Source organism: Artibeus jamaicensis, unplaced genomic scaffold (assembly GCF_021234435.1).
Source record: "Artibeus jamaicensis isolate MK-2021 breed Jamaican fruit bat unplaced genomic scaffold, CSHL_Jam_final contig_1998, whole genome shotgun sequence".
NCBI lineage: Eukaryota > Metazoa > Chordata > Mammalia > Chiroptera > Phyllostomidae > Artibeus > Artibeus jamaicensis.
Genome location: NW_026521407.1, coordinates 11,460,192 through 11,484,223, shown reverse-complemented (window position 1 = coordinate 11,484,223; position 24,032 = coordinate 11,460,192). Strand labels below are relative to the sequence as shown.

The window sequence follows — 24,032 nt, the reverse complement described above, 5'->3', positions numbered from 1 at the left end:
TTACTGAAGTAGGCTAGACAGACTGGAATGGAAGTAATAGGAGGAAAATTTGTAGAGATTATGTTAAGAAAAAAGAAAGATAACTTGATAACTGAAAAAAAATGAGGGGAAGAAGAAGAGGATATAAATGTGCTGGATTAAATAGTGATAAAAGAAATAAAAAAGAACCAAAGGTCATATCGTTTTTGAGAGATCTGAGTATACCCAGAACTTCTGCTTTAATGTTTTTGATTTTAAGAACAGCAAACACCTTAATAGAAATATCTATGTATTTAGGAATTTCTGTAATGATGAGTATATGATTACACTTTGGGAAAAAAATCTACAAAATGTAGATTCAGGAGTTACAAAATAAGAAAATCCACCCTAGAAATTTGGCATAGGAGCAATAGAAACCTGTAATCATTACCCTGAGGAGTTAGTGCACTCTACGTTGCCTGAAACAGGAAATACGGTCCAGTCTTAGAGCAAAACGGGTTATAATTCAAAACAACAGAGATGGAGAAAAAACAACAGAGGTGACCTCTCAACCTCTGCCTGGTATATGTTTTTTAAATATTTTATTTATTTACTTTTAGGGGGAAGTAGGGAGGGAGAAAGGGGAAGGGAGGGAGAGGGGAAGGGAGGGAGAAAGAGAGGGAGAGAAACATCAATGTCCAAGAGATACATCAATTGGTTGCCTCTTGCATGCCCTCAACTGGCAACCAGACCCACAACCCAGGCACGTGCCCTGACTGGGAATCAAACTGGCAAACTTTCAGTCCACAGGCTGGTACTCAATCCACTGAGCCACGCCAGCCAGGGCCTATGCCTGGTATTATTAAAATGGGAAGCAGATCCTTAAATCAATTTAATCATAATCTGCCTGATTTAAATAAAAAAGGAATAGAAGAAAAATGTTCCTCTGGAAGGCTCGAAAAGTTGGCATGTAGAGTTGCAAAGAGCATTTCCAAGAAACAAGGTTAGCCCGGCTGACACTAGGTTCATCTGACAGATACGTGCAGAAGACAGAATGACTCATTCCCAAGGCTGTCAAAGGCAGATGACATTAAGGTAATCTGATTAAGTCTTACTCAGCTCCCATGTGCACTCAGAGAAACCCTTTGTTGGCCCTGGCTGGTGTAGTTCAGCGGATTAAGCACAGGCCTCTAAACCAAAAGGCTGCTAGTCTGATTCCCAGTCAAGGCATATGCCTTGGTTGTGGGCCAGGTCCCCAGGGGAGGATGCATAAGAGGCAACCACACATTGATGTTTCTCTCCTTTAAAGAAAAGAAACCCTTTGCTTATAACCTGACATTTTATTTCATCTACAGCAGGCCAGCTGACAATACATGGTCTTATTGTTAGTTATTTTTCTCACTAACAAATATTATAACATCCTGACATATGAGTCTCTTATTAGTTTACTATGTTGACTTTGAGTAGCATGACTCTATTCTCCTAAACTTGATGAACACTGAAACTAAACTGGCTTGAAGATATGGAAAACTGAAGACAGGGCAAATAATGTTAACCACTTCCACAAGAATGTCACGATGAAATGCCTGCTTTACACCTCAGCAGCAGCCGGCTGGTAACCTCCACAGATGGCTTTTATGTATCTGCTCTAACTTCAAAGATACTAGAGAGCGAGAGCGAGAGCGAGAGAGAGAGAGGAGTTAACAAATAGATGTACAAAGAAAAGAAAACAAAGGCATAAACCTTATAAATGAGAAAAGAACAATCTTCCTATAGAAAAGATTAAAGAAACATGAGTATGGCAAAAAAAGAATAGCTTCAATCTTCTTTCTAAAGTAGAAGACAAGCTCATCTGATGAGGGCAGGCTGGCAGATCTGAAAAGCTGTCTCATGAAACTTCCTACAATGATGGAATGTTTACTGTGCACTGTCCAAACACAGTAATTACTAGCCATGTGTGGCTAGTTAACAGTGCAAATGTGGCTAGTGCAAATAAGAAGTTAAAATTTTAATTCTATTTATTTTAAATTTATTCATACTTATATTTGAACAGCCATATGTCTAGTGGCTACTACACCAGACAGTACAAAAGAGGAATGAAGCAAGTATGGAATGATCAGAAATCACTGTCAGTGTTAACCTCAAAGAGAAATTCAAGAGAGCAGCTCATTTACCATCCCTTTAGAGTTTAACTAACAATTCTGAAATCAACATTGTTCTAGGTCATAACAACAGTAAGAATATAAAAAATGGTCATTTTATTATTTTATGCTTTCTTCGATGCTAATCCTCAACTCAAAACAGCAAACCAGGGAAAAAACTCTAAAAAACAAAAAAGGCAAATCAGAATAAAGACTAAATCTACCATTTGGGAAAAATTGATGAAACATACGAGTTATATGAGAAAAGATACCAACATTCTGTCTCCCTAGCACCTTAAGCCCTGTTGGTTTTTCCTAAACCTGCTTCCTAAATATAAGACTTAATACTTAAGTAATTATTGTAGCTACGCGAATTGCTTCGGACATAACTCTACCAGGAGCTCTCTTGATACTTAATATTAAAAAAATATTATGGTCTCCATGTTTCTGAAGAACAAAAGACAACATAATGATACTGATTAAAATAAAGTTTTAAATCCAGAATAAAAAACCCCATAGCAATGTTATAAGAAATGCTGCTTTAAAATACTGCACTCCTCACGTTGTCCTGTATGATTAAAAGTCATACACAAAAGAACAGCCTGATATGCCGAGAGTTGACTGAGTAGCAACAGAAGGCAGGAAAAACAGAGCATTGGCCACTTGCCTAGGGTGAGACAGAGGGAAAGGAGGAAATAACTTATAATAAAACAGCTCATTTTATGCAAAAAGACACCTGCTCCCAAATGGCAAAGAGCATCTGTCCAACTATCCAGATGGTATTTTAAAAGATAAGACAAAAAACATAAATTCTAAAATAAGTTAAGAAAATAAAATAGCATTTAAAAATTCAGAGAGAAAAATAAAAAGTAGTCAAGAAAATTATACTTTAAAAGATGAATGAGAAGCAAACAGGCCTACCACTGTTAAAAACTATAATAAAGCCTTGATTTAACAAGTATGGCACTGGCCCTGGCTGGTGAGGCTCAGTGGACTGGGTGCCAGCCTGCACAATCTGAAAGATTATTGGTTTAATTCCCAGTCAGAGCACTTGTCTGGGTTGTGGGCCAGGCCCCCAGGTGGGGGAGTGCAAGAGGCAACTCACTGATATTTCTCTCCCTCTCTTCCTCCCTCCCCACTTCTAAAAATAAATAAATAAATAAAATCTTATTTCAAATGAATATAAAAAAATTTAAAGTATGCTACTGGTACATGAACATATAGTAAAAAAAAATAGCCCAGAAAAAGACCAAATATGTACAGGAATTCAGTTTATAATTACAAACCTTACTTTTCATAACTACCAGCAATGGTCTTAGATACAGACTCATCTCTCCACTCATAGGATCAAATAGATTATAGCATGAAACCAGGCTCCCCTAACTTTGTGTGATACAAAACAGGAAAACAGTATGCGAGCAGGCAACTACAATCACGTTGTCTTCAGTGATGACCCTTACAGAAATCCAAGAGACATTCTATAGTACCCCACCCCCACGTGAGCTTCATATGCCATAGGGCAAGTTTCCTGTGCCTCAGGAATGAGTGTCTTGTAGTAACTCAGGACTTCTAGGTCCCTGCACAAATCAAACTGCATGTATACAGGGAAGCTATGGTCTGTGTTTCCCAAGAACTTTTTAGTCTACTCAAAATCTTCCCTATCCAGATGCAGTTCCATTCAAGGGTCATTCTATAATAAACAATGTTGCCTTATAACAGAGCTGACATTCCTTATTTATCTTAACCAGAGGAAACACGGCTAGAAGAGAGTACACATAAGGTCCTCTTCCCACTGAAAAAGAGTTTTATGCCTGGTAAACCTAATCGATAAAAGATGTACTATTGTTCAAGTGGCTACTAATGACCATGAAGAAAAAAAATTAACTTGTATCCAACAACACAGCTTAGATTTTAAAATTCCAGAGATACTGATGGAAATGTAAAATATGAAACCATACAAGTAGTAAAAATATGGTTCAGAAGCCTCTGGGAGTCCCCCAGACTTTTTCAGAGGGTGTGCAATCTCAAAATTACTTTCATAATATAATACTAAGACCATGTGTATACAGTGGAGTTTTTGAGAAGCTATAAGACTTGATATGCTAGTGTATTTATAAAATATGTCAATATTTGGATGATCTGCATAACTCAGTGAACTAGTATTTTTAAAGTGATTAATGCCTGTTTTACAAAAGCATGCATGCACTATGTACTATATGATTCTAACTATATGACATTCTGGAAAAAGCAAAACTGTGGACACAATAACAAAACCAGTGATTGCCAAGACTAAGGGGTGGGAAAGAGGAAAGAAAGGAATACATAGGCAGAGCACAGAATTTTTAGGATAATGAAACTATTGTTATGATTTGATAATGGTAGATAACATGTTGTTTTACATTTGTCAAAACTATAGAATGTACACCCAGAGCAACAGTAACGTAAACTGTGGGCTTTGGGCAATAGTGATGTGTCAATGCAGGGTCACCAATTCTGACAAATGTACCACCCTGGTGCAGGATGTTGGCAGTGGGAAGAGGCTGTGTATGTAGGATAAGGCAGGACATATATAGGAACTTTCTGGTATATTCTGCTCAATTTTGCTGTGAACCTCAAATTCTGTAAAAAATAAAGTCTATCAATAAAAAAGATGCATGGATACCACTTACTGAGTTTTGGAATAGTATCAAAGAATATCCCTAATACATGAAAGAGCCACTAAAACACTTCTCCCATTTCCAACTACATATCAATGGAATACCAGGTTTTACTTCAGATACTGCAACCATAACATATCACAACAGATTGAATGCAGAAACAAACATGAGAATCTAACTGTCAACCATTAAGCTAGACATTAAAGAGACTTGTAAAAATAGTAAACAAACAAAACCTTTCATTAAATGTTTTGGAAAACAACTATTTTTTTCATGAGAAAATTTTTTAAATTTTTATTTGAGAGAGAAAAAATATCAATTTGTTGTCCCACTTATTCATGCATTCATTCATTGATTCACTCTTTTTAAAAATATTTTATTTACTTATTTTTAGAGAGGGTGAGGGAGAAAGAGAAAGAAACACAATATATGGTTGCCTCTCGCACACTCCCCACCCAGGGACCTGGCCTGCAACCCAGTTATGTGCCCTGACTGGGAATCTAACCAGCAACCCTTTGGTTCCCAGGCGGGTACTCCACTGAGCCATACAGCCAGGGCTTACTGGTTGATTTGTGTATGTGCCCTAACCAGGGATCAAACCTGCAATCTTGGTGTATCAGGATGATGTTCTAACCAACTGAGCTACTCAGTCAGGACCATAAAAATGTTCTTTATATTAACATATTAATATTCTTATTTTGCAATGAATTAACAAATATTTGAAAATGCCTCCATTTTAATTTCTAATATGGCAAAATCAATAACCCATATACACAAAAAGTTCTTCAAAGTCCTCAATTTTTAAAAGTGTAAAGGGTTCATAAGGCAAAAATATTCATAACTGTAATACTAGAAGAAAATATAGAAGACTTTTTAATAACATCAGAGTGGGAGATAGAATCAGAGACATAGAAACATGGAAGGTACAGACTGGACAACTGTAAGAGGGTAGAGAGGAGGTAAGGACTGGCTGAAAGAAGATGAAGGCAATAGTCAAAGAACATACGTGCATGGCCCACGGACACGGACAATGGTGTAGGGATTGACTGTGGGCTGGGTAAAGTGGGGCAAAGGGGGAATAATTTGGAAAACTGTAACAGCATAAACAATAAAATATTTAAAAGAAAAAATAAAATAAATTATCCAATCCTATTATAAAAGTTCAAAATAAAACAATTTGAGTCACCTAAAAAAAAATCAGAGTGGAAGAATTGTATGTATGGCACAACACCCAAAATCATTACAGAAGAGATTGATAAATTTAACTTCATTAAAATAACTACACCTGGCTGGTGTAGCTCAGTAGACTGGGCGCGGGCTTGCAAACCAGACAATCGCGGTTTGATTCCCAGTCAGGGCACATTCCTGGGTTGCAGGCCGGTTCCCTACAGTTCAGTTCCCAGCAGGAGACGCACAAAAGGCAACCACACACTGATATTTCTCTCTCTCTCTCCTTCCCTTCCACTCTAAAGATAAATAAATAAAATCTTTTTAAAAAAATAATTAAATAAAAATAAATAAATAAATTTCCTGGGGAAAAAAAAATCCAGGAACATAATCAAGAAACTGTGAAAACATCTGAAACTCAACTAGACTAATTTCTCTAATGTATTGTATAAGTGGCTCCTACATGTTAATACAAAAGAGGCTAACCATCTTTCCCTAAAATGAAACAATATAAACAGAAATACAAAAAAAAAAGAAATAGCGATGGTTTCTAATAAAATAAAAAGATATTCAACCTTTCTTACAAGATAAAGTTAGAACACTACCAGGATACCTTTTTTAACTCTAAAATTGAATACAATCAAAAAGTTCTATATGGCCCTGGCTGGTATGGCTCAGTGGACTGAACACTGGCCTACTACCCAAAACGCTGCAGGTTCAATTCCCAGTCAGGGCACATGCCTGGACCTGTATGTAGCCAGGTCCCCAGAAGCAGGAGTACAAGAGGCAATTGATGCCTCTATTTCTGGCACACTGATGTTTCCCTCCCTCCCTTCCTTCCCCTCTAAAAGTAAATAAAATATTTTTTAAAAAATCCTTCAACAACTACATAAATCATGGTAAACTGATGGTAAATCAATTATACCACCCACGGTATAATTCCATATTTAATTGCATATATACATATGTGTGTATATATGTGTGTGTATATATATACACATACATATATATACACATACATATATATACATGTATCCGTCTATTGAATAAACAGAATATTTACTCTGTACTAGTTTCTTGTTAGTCAAGGGGAGTTGGGTAGCCTATGGGACAATAGTAGTTAAGAGACCTTCTACAGTACATCATTTTATGCTGCCTGAAAAAGTGTATGCGTATATAAATGTATACATAAATCACCACTCGGAAAATTGTTAACATCAGTTGTATCTCTACCCTATTCCTATTTCTCTACATAATTGAGATTACACTATAAGTATAACTTTATATCCTACCTTTTATATGACCAATAGGAATTCACTTGTTATTAAAAATTCCCCATATATGGCACTTCATTAGAATATTCCAACTAGACGCAAAGTGGGTGGTCCTTGCGAAGAACTGACAAGATGGCGGAGGCGGAGCAGAAGAAGAAGCGGCCTTTCTGCAAGTTCACCTACTGCAGCATGGATCCTGACCAGCCACTGGACAAGTCCTATGAGCGGCTGAGGCAGCTCACAGCTCTACAGTGCCAGGAAGAGGCGGTGGCCGAAGCGGCACTTACCGCTAAAGCGCCTGTGCAAGGCCAAGAAGGAAGCGCAGCCCAAGGAGAAGCCGGAAATGGTGAAGACGCACCTCCGGGACTCGATCATCCTGCCAGAGATGGTGGGCAGCATGCTGGGCGTGTACAATGGGAAGACTTTCAACCAGGTGGAAATCAAGCCAGAAATGACTGGCCACTACCTGGGCGAGTTCTCCATCACCTACAATCCGGTACAGCATGGCCGGCCCATTATTGGAGCCATTCACTCCTGCCCCTTGGTCCCTCTCAGGTAGCCAATAAAAGCAGACTTACTTAAAAATAAATAAATAAGAGGAACACTCTATCTTTACTTATGTTTGAAAATTTTCATAACACTATGAATTTTTAAAAATATATCTATAAACATTAAATGGCTATTAAATTCAATGTGATAAATATGTATTATAATATCTTATCCATTCTCCAGCCATTTGGCCTTCAAGTTATTTCCAGCCTTTATCAATCATTAAATATCAGTAAATCTGTTCATATATTTGGGCCCACATTTCAGATTACTTCTTTAGGTTCCTGAAATTACTGTCTATAAATATTTAAAACTAGTGGTAGGTATCATACTCTATATAGGTTGTACCAATTTAAAGTCTAACCAACAAGATACCCATTTCAACAAAAACATTAAGGATTACCTCTCAGGGTTTTTAAAAATATATTTTATTGATTATGACATTACAGTTGTCCCATTTCCCCCCTTCATTCCCCTCCCTCCTGCACACCTCCTCCCCCCAGTCCTCCCATTTAGTTCAGGTCCATGTGTCACAAGTTATTTAGCTTCTATATTTCCCATACTCTTCTTGCCCTCCTCCTATTTTCTACCTACCATCTATGCTTACTCTCTGTACCTTCTCCCCCCTTCTCCTCCTCCCACTCCCATTGCTAACCCTCCATGTGATCTCCATTTTTATGGTTCTGCTCCTGATCTACCTGTCCTCTTAGTTTGCTTTTGTTTTAGGTGTGGTTGTTAATAACTGTGAGTTTGATGTCCCTTAACTGTTCATATTTTTTAGCTCCTTTTTCTTAGATAGGTCCCTTTAACATTTCATATAATAAGGACTTGGTGATAAATTCCTTTACCTTGACCTTATCTGAGAAGCACTTTATCTTGCCCTTACATCCTAAATGATAGCTTTGCTGGATAGAGCAATCTTGGATGTAAGTCCTTGCCTTTCATGACTTGGAATACTTCTTTCTAGCCCCTTCTTGCCTCTAAGGTACCTTTTGAGAAATCACCTGACAGTCTGTTTGGAACTACTTTGTAGGTGGTTGTCTCCTTATCTCTTGATGCTTCTAGGATTCTCGCCTTCATTTTAATCTTGGCTAATATAATGATGATGTGCCTTGGCGCGCTCCTCCTTGGGTCCACCTTCTTTAGGACTCTCTGAGCTTCCTGGACTTCCTGGAAGTCTATTTCCTTTGCCAGATTGGGGAAGTTCTCCTTTATTATTTGTTCAAAATTTTCCACTTGTTGCTCTTCCTCTTCCCCTTCTGATACCCCTGTAATTCAATGTTGGAATATTTACAGATGACCTGGAGGTTCCTAAGTCTCCTCCTTTTTTTGAATTCTTGTTTCTTCATTCTTTTCTGTTTGGTTGTTTCTTTCTTCCTTCTGGTCCACTCCATTGATTTGAGTCCCAATTTTCTTCCATCACTATTGGTTCCCTGTGTATTTTCCTTCATTTCACTTAGTGTAGCCTTCATTTTATCATCTAATTTGTGACTAAAATCAACCAGTTCAGTGAGCATCCTGATCACCAGTGTTTTGAACTATGCATCTGATAGGTTGGCTATCTCTTGGTCGGTTAAAAGTATTGGCTCTGGAGCTTTGAGCTATTCTGCTTGAGGCACAATATTTTGGTCTGTTCTCACAGGTTACATATGAGGGACAGAGGCTCAGGTGTTCACCAGGGTGAGTCAACCCAAGTCGTTCGGTTGTGATGTTGTATGTGGGGGCGGGGGTAGAGAGGGAGCAATGGTGTTCCTCCCACTCCTGCTCTCTCTCTTATCTCAGTCCCTCTGCCACCTCCCACAAGCAAATTGGGCCCTTCTGGTGCTCATTCCCAGGTGGGTGGGTTTGTGTATGTTCTAGGACCATGTAGGTCTCTCCAATGATCTCTCTTGTGAGGCTGAGAGCCTCTCCCAGCACCTCAATCCCTGAAAGTTTTTTCAATTAGTGCTTTTAGGCTTTATTTCCCAGTGCTGAGGCCCTGCGTTACACAGTCTGTCTCACTGTCCGTTTTTTCACCTGGTTTATCTGCGTATGAATGTGTGACCGCAGTCAGCCAGCTGCCTTGCGCCCTCACTGGGTCTGCCCATTGCCACCCCAAACCTGGGATCTGCCAACCACTGCCTGGGCACCTGGGTTGGTCGGGCAGCCACCACTTTTTCCTGCCGCCACCCTTTTCGGCAGGGCGCCAACTCTGCCCCTCTTACCGGTATGGATGAATGGTTCATTGTTGTTGGGCTTCCATATAGCTCAATTTTCTGTCTGTTTTGGTGATGTTTTTGTTTCTAAATCTTTGTTATCCTTAAATTTGGTTGTCCAAGGAGATAAAGTGTTTCCACCTATACCTCCATTTTGGCCGGAAGTCCTACATCTCGTTTTTTTAATCTTTGCAAACCCAGCAGAAGGATAGAGTTTCATTTCAATAATGTTAAACAAACATTTTCCCATGTTTACTACTCCTTTGCATCTTTGTTGTACAAACAACTTCTCCTTCATTGGGGGGGGGGGCGGGTATGACTGTTAGTGTTTTTATTGATGTTTTAAACTCCTTATAGTTTACAGATGTTAATTCTTTTCCCTAGTTTTATTATTTCTCTGAAAAAGACCATTTTGATTTATTAAAAGAAAAAGAAGAACTATCATAAGGCTTTAGAGTGATTATTTTGATGTTATTTTTTCTTCTGACTTTTAGAACAATCTTACATGTTAGGTTGTATCATAAAAATATACTGAAGATCATTTCATTTCATAGTTTATAAGCTATCTACACATTAAGACAATAAGTTCAAACAGAGAAAAAAGGTTTGGAGTATATATAACTTAGAAAGGTTTGGAGTATACATAACTTAGAAAGGTTTGGAGTATATATGACTTAGAAATCAAAGAAAACTGAAGTTATTTTTTTTAATATTTTATTTACTTATTTTTAGGGAGTGGAAGGGAGGGAGAAAGATAGATAAGAAGAAAAACATCAGTTTGTGAAAGAGACATTTGATCCATTGCCTCCCACATACCCCAACTAGGACCAGCTCCCAACGCAGACATATGTCCTGACCAATAACCAAACCAGCAACCTTTCTGCAACCGCTTGGTTCGCAGGCCAGCACTCAATCCACTGAGCCACATCAGCTAGGGCTGAAGATTAATTTTAACAAAATTCTATTCCCAAAGGCAGATTCTAACGGTTCTATTTTGGAACTCTACAGGCTGCTCTGTTCAAATTGTGAAGGCTATGCTGATCATGACTCATATAAAAGGTTATCAATAAATCCCTGCACGTGTTGTTACTTGAAGCCCATCTAACGTATTATTTACCTTTGGAGCCATTATTAGAAATAAAAGTCAATTCTAAGTAATGAGATAAATATGAATGCACATGGGTATTTTATCAGGGAAATTAAAAAACTGTAATACAGAGAAAGTGACTTCATTAAAAAAAGGAAGTGGGGCAATCTGGTTAGTGAAACAGAAAAGGACTACATAGAACCAAGAGAAGAAAAAACAGCATGATTACCTCCCACCAAGTCCTTCGATTCGTTCTCTTTCCTTGGGAAGTTCTGGCTTATGGTCCTGTGTTACTTCCACAGCTCTGACAAAATCATCCTTTGGGTCATCTTGAATTCCAAGAACCACGCCTGAATCACCAACGTGAGCTACATACATTTTCATGCCCCGTATGATGACCACACTGGCTGTTGTCCCTGATGTGCTGGGAAGACCTGTCATAGTCTTTGGCCATTCCGCTATAATAAGAAATAAAATATTTTACTCTTCCAAGTATAAATATTAGCCTATGTTTTATTCTGATACATAAAACTGTATCAGAATTAAAATGGCAACATATGCTGAATTAGCATGCTAAAATTTGAATTAGCAATGGAAAAAACTTAAGAAAAGTATTTTGAAAGCTATTAACAGACTTGCATTAATCCTTTCATCAATACAGGTTGGGCCAAAAGTAGCTTTACAGTTGTGAGCATGCAAAACAGTTTATTCTTGTATTACTATTTATTAATTATTGTATTTTAAATTTTTTAATTGACTTTAGATAGGAATGGAGGGAGGGAGAGAGAAAGAGAAAGGGAAACAGATGGACATCAGTTAGTTGTTCCATTTATTTATGCATTCATTGGTTGCTTCTTGTATGCACCCTGACAGATCAAACCTGCAACCTTGGCATATTGGGACAATGCTCTAACCAACTCATCTACCTGGCCAGGGCAGATTTATTATGTTATTTTTGCATATGAACAACTTTTCATATGAATGTATACCTACTTTTGCCCCAACCTGTATATCAATAAATTAATTTTATAAATAATGCAATTACCTTACCACCATCAAACCAATCCTAGGAGAAAAATATTACAGTATACATTTACTTGTTTCACATGAAGTTTAGATCTAACTACATTTAATGGCAACAATGCGTTAAAAGTTTTGATAACACAGAGCCAGTAGCTTAGCATCTGCTTATTAATCTCTGTGAAAAGATTTTCAGAGAGAGTTACGTAATTTATTTTTGAAATAACTATTTGGAACATTCACAGCCTAACAGCATTTTTTAGTACATACTATGTACCAGATTCTGTGTTAAGAGCTTCACATGTATTATCTCAAATAATACTTGGAACATACCCATGCAATAGATAAAACTATTCCCATTATTTTCATTTGGCGGACAAGAAATCAATACTTTGAATAGTTAATAAACTTGTTCAAGATAACTCAAATGTTAAGTGGCATAGACCCCATATATCTAATTCTAAAACATATATTAGTTAATTAAATCTGTCATTTAAAATCCTGAAATATTCTGTAATATTCAACTACAACATACAGTTCAAAATAGCAGACTGAGTTCAAACAGTGATGTATTCTTTCCTCCAAAATCCCACTGAAAAAATAGGATATAAATATTAGAAAAAGCAAGCTCATAATAGACATGAAATACATGGAAGGATCATAAGCATATCTGAGGATGACAGAAATGAGATCAGAAAGGACATTCTCGGGTCTCTGGAATATAGGCAATGTTATGTTTCCTTCTTAACCAGATACTATTTGTTTTATAATTATTCAAAGTGTACATTTATATTTTATAGCCTTTTCAACATGTTGCTATGTTATATTTCACAATATTTTAAGGTAAAAGAAAACATCAATTTTACAGGCATAGATCACAGCAGACAGCTCCCTAGCCCATCCAGTTTTAGGGTTTGGTTATAAATGTCATTCCTAGCAGCTCGGCATAGTGTATTCTGTATGTATCTTTAGCCCTTTTAGTTCTCTTGTGGGTTAACTACAGCTTTTACTAAAACCTTTTCTTTTTAAACTGGCTAAAATAGATCTGTTTTCTGCAGCTGAAACTCTAATTTAAAAAAAAAAATCTATTATCGACTTCCGCCAAGATGGAGGCATAGGTGGAGACGCTGTGCTTCTTCACACAACCAAGTTTAGAGACAACTAAATATTAGCAACAGAAAACACAACCAGAACACAGAAAATTGAACTTTTCGGAAGTCTGATAACAACAAATTCTTCAGCCTGACCGGTAAGAGGTGAACCAGCTTCTTCACCAGCAGCTGGTGAAGCGGGATTGCACAGGAAAACTCGGTCAGACAGACTCAGGGGTGCGCAGAACCCAGGCACAGGGTTGAAAGGGGTGGACCTAGTAAGCGACCCAGCGAGTGACTGCGGGGAACCAGCCAGGGAGCAGGGCCGAGATTTGACTGTGGTCGCACATTCATGCGCAGATAGACCAGCGAGGAGTGGGCAGTTAGACAGGACCCAGCAGGCCCAGGGGCAAGAGGCAGCACAGGGTGCCGCCATTTCCCCACTCTGACCCCACCTCCACATGCAGCATCATAACCCAGCAACTCTGAGTGGCCCCGCCCAGGTGAACCACCTAAGGCTCTGCTCCTCACCCAGCTGTGCGAAACAGCAGAGGGGGTCGCCATTTCCCCACTCCGACCACGCCCCCACATACAGTGTCACAACCCAGTGACCTGGGAGTCTAAGGCTCTGCTCCTCATACTTAAAGGGCGCGAACAGACCAATAATGGCTCAAGAAGATCTCAAAGCCCCAGAGCCTATAAATCTAAGCCATGAAGAAATAGCAAAACTCTCAGACGCACAGTTTAAAACACTGGTGATCAGGATCCTCACAGAACTGGTTGATTATAACCTCAAATTAGAGAAACATATGAAGGCAAAACTAACTGAAATGAAGGAATTGCACAGGAAACCAATAGTGATGAAAAGGAAACTGGGACTCAAATCAATGGAGTGGACCAGAAGAAAGCAAATAATGGCCAAACAGAAAAGAGTCCAGAAGCAAGAATTCAAAGAAATGAGGAGAGTCTTAGGAACTTCCAGGACATCTTTAAACTCTCCAACATCCGAATTATAGGGTACCAGAAGGGGAAAAGGCACAGCCACCAGTGGAAAACTTATTTGAACAAATAATAAAGGAGAATTTCCCCAATCTGGAAAAGGAAATAGACTTCCAGGAAATCCAGGAAGCTCAGACAGTCCCAAAGAAGTTGGACCCAAGAAGAAACACTCCAAGGCACATCATCATTACATTAGCCAAGATTAAAATGAAGGAGAGAATCCTAGAAGCAGCAAGAGCTAAGGGGACAGTCACCTACAAAGGAGTTCCCATCAGACTGTCAGCAGATTTCTCAAAAGAGACCTTACAGGCAAGAAGGGGCTGGAAAGAGGTATTCCAAGTCATGAAATCCAAAGACCTACAACCAAGATTGCTCTATCCAGCAAAACTTTCATTTAGAATGGAAGGACAGATAAAGTGCTTCTCAGATAAGATCAAATTCAAGGAGTTCATCATCACCAAGCCCTTATTATATGAAATGTTAAAGGGACTTATCTAAGAAAAAGAAGTTAAAGAAACATGAACAGTGAAAGGACAACAAACTCACAGTTATTAACGACCACACCTAAAACAAAAGCAAACTAAAAGGACAGCTAGATCAGGAGTGGGAACATAGAAATGAAGATCTCAAGGAGGGTTAGCAACAGGGGAGTGGGAGGAGGAGAAGGGGGGAGAAGGTACAGAAAATAAGTAGCATAGATGGTAGATAGAAAATAGATGGAGGGGCAAGAATAGCATGGGAAATATAGAATCTAAAGAACTTGAGACACATGATCATAAACTAAAGGGGGGGTAATGGTGGGGACGGGGGGTAGGGTGGAGGGGAATGAAGGGGGGAATAAAACAACTAATGGCATAATCAATAAGAAAAATAAAATTAAATTTAAAAAATCTATTATCATAATAAAGGTAAATGAGATGAACTCCCAGAAAGAATGGTAAGCATGTTTAGAAAGCAAATACCTACAATATGCAAGTACTTCAGCTGTTTGCAAAAAGCACCTAAAACAAATGGAAAAGGAAAAAGAGCTAAAAATAAAAAGATATTTAAAGACACAATATTAACATTATTTAAATCACATTTCTGGTCAAAAGCTCTATATGTACAAAGAGATATGCTGCAATAATCTAAAAATACTGAATGCTTCCCTATTCATTTGAAATGTCACCTTTTATCATATGCTACATTTTGCCTCAGATCTATTTCTGGACTCATCCTACTAGTCTATTTATGGTGCTTTTTAATAATAGGGATTTTAAGTATCCCCCAATTATTCTTCCTTTTCAATGTTCTCTTAAGTATTTTTCCAAATAAACTTTAGGTACCTTGCAAAATTCAAAAACAAACCCTGTTGAGGTTCTAAAGTGCGGTATACAGGGTGGGGCAAAAGTAAAAGTAAGTTTACAGTTGTTTGCATGGAAAATAATTAAACTCAGTGTTTCAGGTACTCAAAACTATAAACCTACTTTTGCCCCACCCTGTATTTGTATATTAAGGAAGTGACATCTTTGAAGTTTGTCTTCCTTAATTCATCTTCCTTGTTTTCTGTTTTCTATTTGAATATTTTCATTTTTAAAAAATTTATATTGATTGATTTTTAGAGAGACAGGGGGAAGGAGAGAGAAAAAAAGACAAATATCGATTTGTTGTTCCATGTACTGATGCATCCTTTGGCTGCTTCTCATATGTGCCCAGTAGGGGGATCGAACACACAATCTTGGCACACATACCAGGACAACATTCTAACCAACTGAGCGACCTGGCCAGGGCTTGAATCTTCTGATTTTTAAAAAATGATAATAGATGCATATCAAAAAGACAGTATCAGATAGTACATGAAGTCTAACTTAAGGAAAGTATGGTAAGCAAGAAAATATGCATCAGCTCTTTATGTACTTACCACATACCAAGTAATATATACGGAGTCGTTTAACTCTCAGGAGATAGGCACTAGCATTATCTCTATTTTAGAGATGAGGATACTCTGGCACAAGGAGGTTTTACCCAGGGTCACACAGTAATAAGTGGAGATACTGGAATTCAAACTCAGCCAATATATTATACTCCTAATCACTGTGCTAAGAGTTCCTACAGAATGCTAATGCCAAAGAACTATGAAGATGTAAAAGCCTTCAGGAAAGCAATTTGAAAATGTGTATCAACAGGCCACAGCCAGTGTGGCTCCACTGTCTGGGTATCATCCAGGAAAGTGAAAATTCGCGGGTTGGATTCCCAGTCAGGGCACACACCTGGCCTGCGGTCCAATGCCTGGACGGGACATGTATGAGAGGCAACTGATAGATATTTCTTTCTCTTTCTTCCTCACTCCCTTCCCCTCTCTCTAAAAATAAATAAAATATACTTTAAAAAGAAAGACAACTTCTGGGTCAACTAATGCAAACATAGACCCAACACTAGCCTAAGACTCCATATGACTCTGAGAAACAACATACAATTTGATATTTTGAAGGACTGAATTGTCTCTTCAAAAAAAAAAGTATGTTAAAATCATAACACCCAATATCTCAGAATATGATCTTATTTGGAAATAGGATCTTTACAGAGGTAATCTATAACATTAAAATAAGATCATTAGGGTGGGCCCTAATCCAGTATGACTGGTGTTCTTATAAAAAGAGAAAATTTTGACCCAGGGACTCACAGGGAGATGAGGTGAAGACACACAGCGAGAAGACAGCCATGTGGCTGGAGTTGACACCTACATAAAACAGAAAATGCCAGGAATTGCTGGTAAACACCAAAGTGGGAAGAGGCAAGAAAGGCTTCTTCTCTCAGAGCTTTTATCTTTTTTTAAAGACTTTATTTATTTATTTTCAGAGAGAGGGGAATGGAGAGAGAGGGAGAGAAACATCAATGTGTGGTTACCACTCGCAAGCCCCCTACCAGAGACCTGGCCCACAACCCAGGCCTGTGCCCTGACTGGGAATCCAACCGGGGACCCTGTGGTTCATCCACTGAGCCATACAAGCTTGAGCCTCTCAGAGCTTTTAGAACACAGTGAATGGTCTTACCACTACTTTGACCTCGGACTTCTAGCCTTCTAAAACTGTGACACAATAAATTTTTGGTAGTTTGTTAAGACAATTGTGGAAAACAAACAATGATACAGAGGAAATGAAAGACTGGTGAATCTTAGATTAAACATATTATATGCACATGAATCCCACTTATCCAACCCAAGAGAGGTTCAGAAGACTCTCTTCAACATTAATTCTTAAAGAAGCAACTAGAAAAACACCAAAATCTTTAAACACATTTTATTAACTCTTCCCTCTAGGCAAGGAATGCTAATAATAAGAGGCTGTAATTAAAATGGGTTCCCTGATCTCTGTCGGGATGGGAGAACCCTGAGGTGGCTGAGATCAGACAGAAACTAATTACCCAAAGCAAAGTTTACAGGGCTACCTAATTGACAACAGAGCACAAGAAAAACTGGATATCCAGAATGGTCACTCACAGGCCTTATTTGATTCAAACAAAAACAAAACAAGAAACAAACAAAAAAAACTTACTAGTTATTAATCTTCTAGGTGATATGTGGCCATTTTCACGTTTAACTGTACACCAAAGAGAAACAACTACATTTAGAACTGAATGAATGGCTCAAAGATAATTCTGGGGCTACATAACACAACCACAGTCCATTGGTCAAGAGCTAAGAAGGTCAAGTACTAAATATGATTTTGACTCTAGCCAACTTCAAACTCAGTGAAATCTCAAATCTCTCCCACAGCTGGTTTAGATCCCAAATAACCACAATAGCTTCCCTTCATAGCTCTTAACTGACAGGTCAGGAAGCCTATTCTGGTAGAAAAGGCTAAGTGCAAGACTTTGAAGTACCCCATCAATGATTCTCTACTCCAAATTTGTAAATTAAAAGCATTATCACAGCTCTCAAAGAATCACAAAGCTTAATGTCCCCATTTAAACATGATACCAAGAGTGATGATCCTATATATTCCATTCTATAATTTGACCATTGCAAAAGTCTGACAGCCCTTGGAAAATGACAATGGGTTACAATCAAATAGCAATTCCAAATGCATCTGCTGTTTCTGATTTAGTCTCTTTCCTGAAAGAAACAAATATAGACCCTGGCTGATGTAGTTCAGTGGATTGAGCGTGGGCCTGAGAACCAAAGGATCAGGGTTTGATTCACAGTCAGGGCACATGTCTCGGTTGCAGGCCAGTTCCCAGCAAGGAATGCACGAGAGGCAATCATACATTGATACTTCTCTCCCTGTCTTCTTCCCTTCACCTCTAAAGATAAATAAATTAAAATCTTTAAAAAAAAAAAAAAAAGACTCTTTGACATGTCTTGTAATACTGGTTTGGTGGTGATGAATTCCATTAAAAAAAAAGAAACAATTATAGGTTTGCCTATCTGGTGTGCATTCAGAGCAGGGGCCTGATGAAACTGCTATCTAGGTTCATGGAGGAATCCAGGTTTCTGTTTCTTTAGGTTTTCTTTTTTGCATAATAATAACTGAATTTTTTCTTGAATCAACATAGCGGAAACTGACAACAAGATATGCCATCACCCCCAATTACATTATAGTATCTATTTCCTACAAACAAGGGAGGTTCTACATAACTAGAATCAACCATCAAAAGCAGGAAATTAGCACTGATACCATACTACCATCTAATCCATAGACTCCATTAAAATTTCATCAATTATCCTAATAATATGCTTTATAATAAAGGGATAAAATTCAGGATCCTATAATAAAGGGATAAAATTCAGGATCCTTTGTTATAATAAATATTTTATTTTAAATAAAATAAATATTGTATAAATAAAATAAATATTTTTTATTTTAGGAATAGAGAAATATCGATTTGTATAGACATTTCCCCAAAGAGGACATACAGATGGCCAACAGATATGAAAAGATGCTCAACTTTGCTAATCATCAGAGAAATGCAAATTAAAACCACAATGAAATACCATCTCACACCTATCAGAAAGGCTATCATGAATAAATCAACAAACAAGGGCTGGCAAGGATGTGGAGAAAGAGGAATCCTTGTCCACTGTTGGTGGGACTGCAGACTGGTGTAGCCCCTATAAAAAAAAGTATGGAGTTTCCTCAAAAAAATTAATATGAAATTGTCTTATGACCTGGAATCGAAACCCAAAACACTTATTCATAAGAATATATGCACCCCCTTGTTTACTGCAGCATTATTACAATAGACAAGATATGGAAAAAATTCAAGTGCCTATCAGTAGACAAGTGCATAAAAAAGCTGGGGTGCATATATACAATAGAATATTACTCAACCATAAAAAAGAATGAAATCTCACCATTTGCGACAGCATAGATAAATCTAGAAGGTATTATGCTCAGTGAAATAAGTCAGTCAGAGAAAGACAATTATCATATGATTTCACTTACACATGAAATTTAAAGGTGAAGAGATTTCAGAAGTACAAATTCATGGTTACAAAACAGCAGATATCTAAAATGCAGCAAAAGGAATATAGTAAAAAACACTGTAATGACTGTGTATGCTGCCATGGGAGGGCACGTTGTAAAATATATGATGAGCTAATCACTATCCTATACACCTGAAAGGAATACACAAAATAATATTGAATGTCAACTGTAACTGAAAAATAAAAGAAAAAATACTTTCTGATGAAATCAGTGATATTAACAAATGCAATCTTTTGCTACTGTATAATAAAGTACATGAATATTTAAAAAATCTGCATAATTCAGTGACCCAATATTTTCCAGACGACTAATACATCATGTCACAAAATTACACATGGGTAAAAAATTTCATTTGAATCTTGAAAGAGAAACCAATGGATTTTAATGTAAAACAACAAAAAGTTCATTCACAAGGTTTCAGATTACATTTTAACTAACCTTAAGAAACTCCACTTTTGTATTTAATACTTACAACTATCTAAAAAGGTGAATAGACTATTCCTCCTTTGCCTACTACATATGTGAGACTTCCCTTTCTTTATATACTTCAATCTGATAAGACAGTACAACAAATTAAATGCAGAAGCAGATATGAAAATATTTATTTCAATATTTCTTATTTTGGAAAAATAAGTAATTATTCATTTAAAAATACATTAACATAAGTTTATTTTTAATAAAGTAATAACTGTTTTTTTAATTTTTCATATAGTAAATACGATAGATGTGGTCTACATAAAAGCTCTCTGGGGTCCTCAATTATTTAAGAGTACAAAGGGTTCTGAGAGCAAAACTTTTGAGAACCACTGCTATAACCCAAATGAGTACTACAAAAGTAGAAATAAAGGACAGGTTTTTCATTCCAAAAGAAACAGAAATCTCTCTTTTTCTTTTTAAGATTTTATTGATTTTTAGAGAGAGAGGATTGGATCAAGAAAGAAAATGAGAGAAACATCATTTAGTTGCCTCTCGCACACACGCCCCATCCAAGGACCTGGCCGGCAACCCAGGTATGTGTGGGAACTGATGACCTTTTGGTTAGATGGATGACACCCAACCCGTAGGGTCACACAAGCCCGGGCAAGTAAGAAACAGAATTCTCTACATTAGAAAACACACTGACTTAGAGACTGAGTATGTTTTTCAGTTTTCTTCTTTGGGAAAAGGGAGAGAATTCAAGAAAAGGAAATATTTCACTGTACTCTGGAATAAAAGCTAAGTAGAGTATGATAGAAATTTGTGTAACAGATAAAATTAAATACAGAGTCTGAAGCTGGACTGGGAGGGGCTTGGCCTGTACTTTTGATCATAAACTGTAGTTTCTCCAACAGAAAAATGAGGATCCATTCATGAATTTGTGACTGAAGTACGTTTTTTAAAAAAATTTGCATTTCCTGTGTCAAGACTTCCATATAATCAGCATATTCTTTTTCTGTGCAAGTTTTGAGGATGGACTACAAGGTTTGGCTGTGGAACAAAACAGACTTTAACAATTGCCTGGTATATAAGGCTCTGAAAGCTTGATTCAAAAAGTGAACATACATCCAAAAACATACACATTCACATTTAACAGCATGGTCCCTGCTGTGTTAAGAAATACTCAAGTAATTATCCTTTCAGTTCAAACATATGACAAATTCATGCTGCTTCAAGTGTACTGCTATGTAAACAAGACTCCAAATAATTTTTAGTGTGTAATCTTCCTCTATCTTGTCTTTGCTGTCCACTCCTAGTTGTACTGCAGACAACATAATGACATATTTCTGGAATATACTGCAGTGCCTTCAGCTCTATTCTGCCTACACAAAAACAAAACAAATCCATAATAGGGGCCTCTGGGATTGGATGGCAAACGCCTCCGAAAGGCGGACTGGTTGTTCTATGAGTCAATCAAATTATTCTTGGCAGAAAGCCAAGTAAATAGAAAACAGGCTGAAAGACACTAGTCTACAATTCTATCACAGTACCTTTTTAGAAATGTTCTGTATTTGACTCATCTTTACATTCTCCTCTACGTCTGTGTCCCTCTGCTAAAAATAAATTATTCTACTATAAACAACGGGATTTTTAAAGTGATAGAAGTATTATCTTTTAAAATTTTTCATCTCAATTCATTCACTATACTCTGTATGATACAATATGTTGGGTAGAGACATTGGCTGCTTTAGAAAACATTTAAGGCTTAGGTAAACTACAGTTACACCAATTTTTAGATTTGAAGGTCTGTCTTTCCTTTTAGCACACCAGTAAATTCCCCTTATCTCTTGATACTTTGACAGGCTGTTACAACTTACAAGCAGGAACTGTTGAGAACTGACAGCATACTGGTAAGGCTAACTACCCCCAAAACGTGTACACTACTTTTTAAAAGCCCTGGCAAAATTTAATGTGGGGCCAGTCTAAGATGTAACAAGGCATTTCGTGCTTTTGTTTTTTCATAAGCAGCCTCAGCATAAAGAGCCTAAAAACATATTATGATCAACAAAACCGAATTCCTTCCTAGCCTTTAAGCCGCTGCCTAAATTAGCCTACAGTTGACTCCAACTACCAGCGACCTGGGGGTAATTTGGAGAGGTGACACCATGACAGGAGGCAACAGACAGGGACAAGTCGTTCATAAGCAAAATGATAACAGATTCTAAAGAAATACTCTTTAAGTTTTGCCATCTCTCGCTTCCAAAGAGTGGCCCAGGCAGCAACCTGTCTTGAGTTCATCTTTTGACCAAAATCTGGCGCTAGGTTTCAAACACATTTGTGCCGGCTGCCACCCAAGTGAAGTCGCGGAGAGAGAGGACGGCTTCCCATTGATCCTTGGAGGGTGGAAATACAGCGGGGAGCGGTTGCAGGGAGACAGCAATCCTCTTTCCCAAGGCCACTTTGTCCAGACCCCCACCCTGGAAAGTGCTATAAGACCAAGAGCCTTCATTTCCACCAATGTACACTTTGAAAGAGATCTCGGTGCTCGGGGCCCACCCGTGCTGGTGCCATAAGCCCTCAAGTGCCTGAAAAAGAGGCGGGCGACAATCAAGCCAGGGAACTTACCCAGTTTCTTCCACATGGCGAGATGACAGGCGAGGAAGCCCTTACGGATGGCAGCACAAACCTTCGCCGGCTCGGACGAAGTGAACCCCTTCTGTTTCTTGATGAAACCCCATAAATGCTCCCGGGCAAACTGTGCTGCCTCCCGCCCACCGTGCCCATCGCACACGGCAAAAAATGCCACCGAGGAACGGCGGCGGCAGCAGCCGGGAGCCGGCGAGGCCCCGGCGTCCGGAGGAGGGTCGCAAGCCTCTTGGGCTGCCACCGCTGGGCCTTTCCCCGAGACTTCACAGCCAGGAACAGCCGGCTGTGACGGCTGCGGAGGTGACTGCTGAGTGAGCGACAGCCGGGGCGAGGGCTTTTCTTCAGCGGTAGGCTCGGGCTCCACCACAATTTGAGTAACGTCCTCCATGTACTTCCTCCCGCCCTGGTCGGAGAAGACGCTCACTCCCAGCGAGTACAGCCCCGCCATGGCCGGCTGGCGGGAATCCCGCCGGGTCCCAGCAACCCGCCGACTCTGGCGGCGAGAGAAGCACTTGGCGATCGCCGGCCAACTATTGTTTATCTTCAACAACGCCGAAAGCGGGGAGGGGGCGGTCCCGAAGCAAGGGGAGTGAAGGGGGGCGCGCAGTTGGGATTTGCCCGCGAGCGCAGGGCCGGAGCGCTAGGGTCTGATGAGCCAAGCAGCTGCGCCTGCGCAATACGCTTCCCCCGTCTGCCCGCGTTCACCACACAGATCAGACGTTCTCCTTGCAGCCGTCATCGGCTTTCAGAGCCCGACCAATCCGGACTCGAGTTGCGGAGAATTGGGCCTCCACTCCTAATCCTTGCCCCTCCCTTCAACTGCCGCTCGCCCTACCCGCCCCCCCCCGGGGGGGGGGGCTGGACTACGCACAAGGCGGTTTGCTACGCACAAGTCGGTTTGCTTTCCGCTAGTAGTCGATATTTGCGCTCTCCGGTTTATCAGCACACCAACCACTTCTAAAGGCAACTTGGATCTGTCACCTTTTTGCTCAGTTCACCTGATTGTAATGCAGCCTCCTGGCCTCGGAGTTCGGCTGCTCGCCTTGTGGGGCGAGCCCTGTAGGCTCGGGCCTCCCACGAATCTAGGGAGAAAGACCTTCCATTCTTTAAGTGAAATGGCGGGAAATCTCACTTGGGAAGGTCGTTTGCCACTCTTGAACTGGATGTGGGTGGGTGTATCCGACTGGGAGTTGAGGGAGGCAATTTAGTTTGTGTTGCAGAGAAAACCTGGGCTGGTTTCACTATCAGCCACACAGTCTCATTTCGCATTACTGGGTATGTCGGTGATGGAGACATAAAAGGGTCTTATTTTAACGAATTGTTAACAGATCTTTTCAGCTTTTATTAAACATAGTACTTTTTTAAC

General features: G+C 39.0%; 1 protein-coding gene and 1 pseudogene across 1 annotated transcript in view; one reads left to right on the top strand and one right to left on the bottom strand.

Annotated features, from left to right (window-relative positions):
* Positions 1-23,330, bottom strand: part of PPM1D (protein phosphatase, Mg2+/Mn2+ dependent 1D) — a 47,393-nt gene extending 24,063 nt beyond the window's left edge. Inside the window, exons 1-2 of the mRNA XM_037163722.2 lie at positions 22,646-23,330; positions 11,258-11,486 (exon numbers count right to left, since the gene is read on the bottom strand). Coding sequence (XP_037019617.2) covers positions 11,258-11,486; positions 22,646-23,114 — 698 coding nt within the window. The 5' untranslated portion in view covers positions 23,115-23,330. The remainder of the gene's footprint in view (positions 1-11,257; positions 11,487-22,645) is intronic.
* On the top strand, positions 7,330-7,756 carry LOC119062649 (40S ribosomal protein S15-like; annotated as a pseudogene).
* Positions 23,331-24,032: the final 702 nt, after the last annotated feature.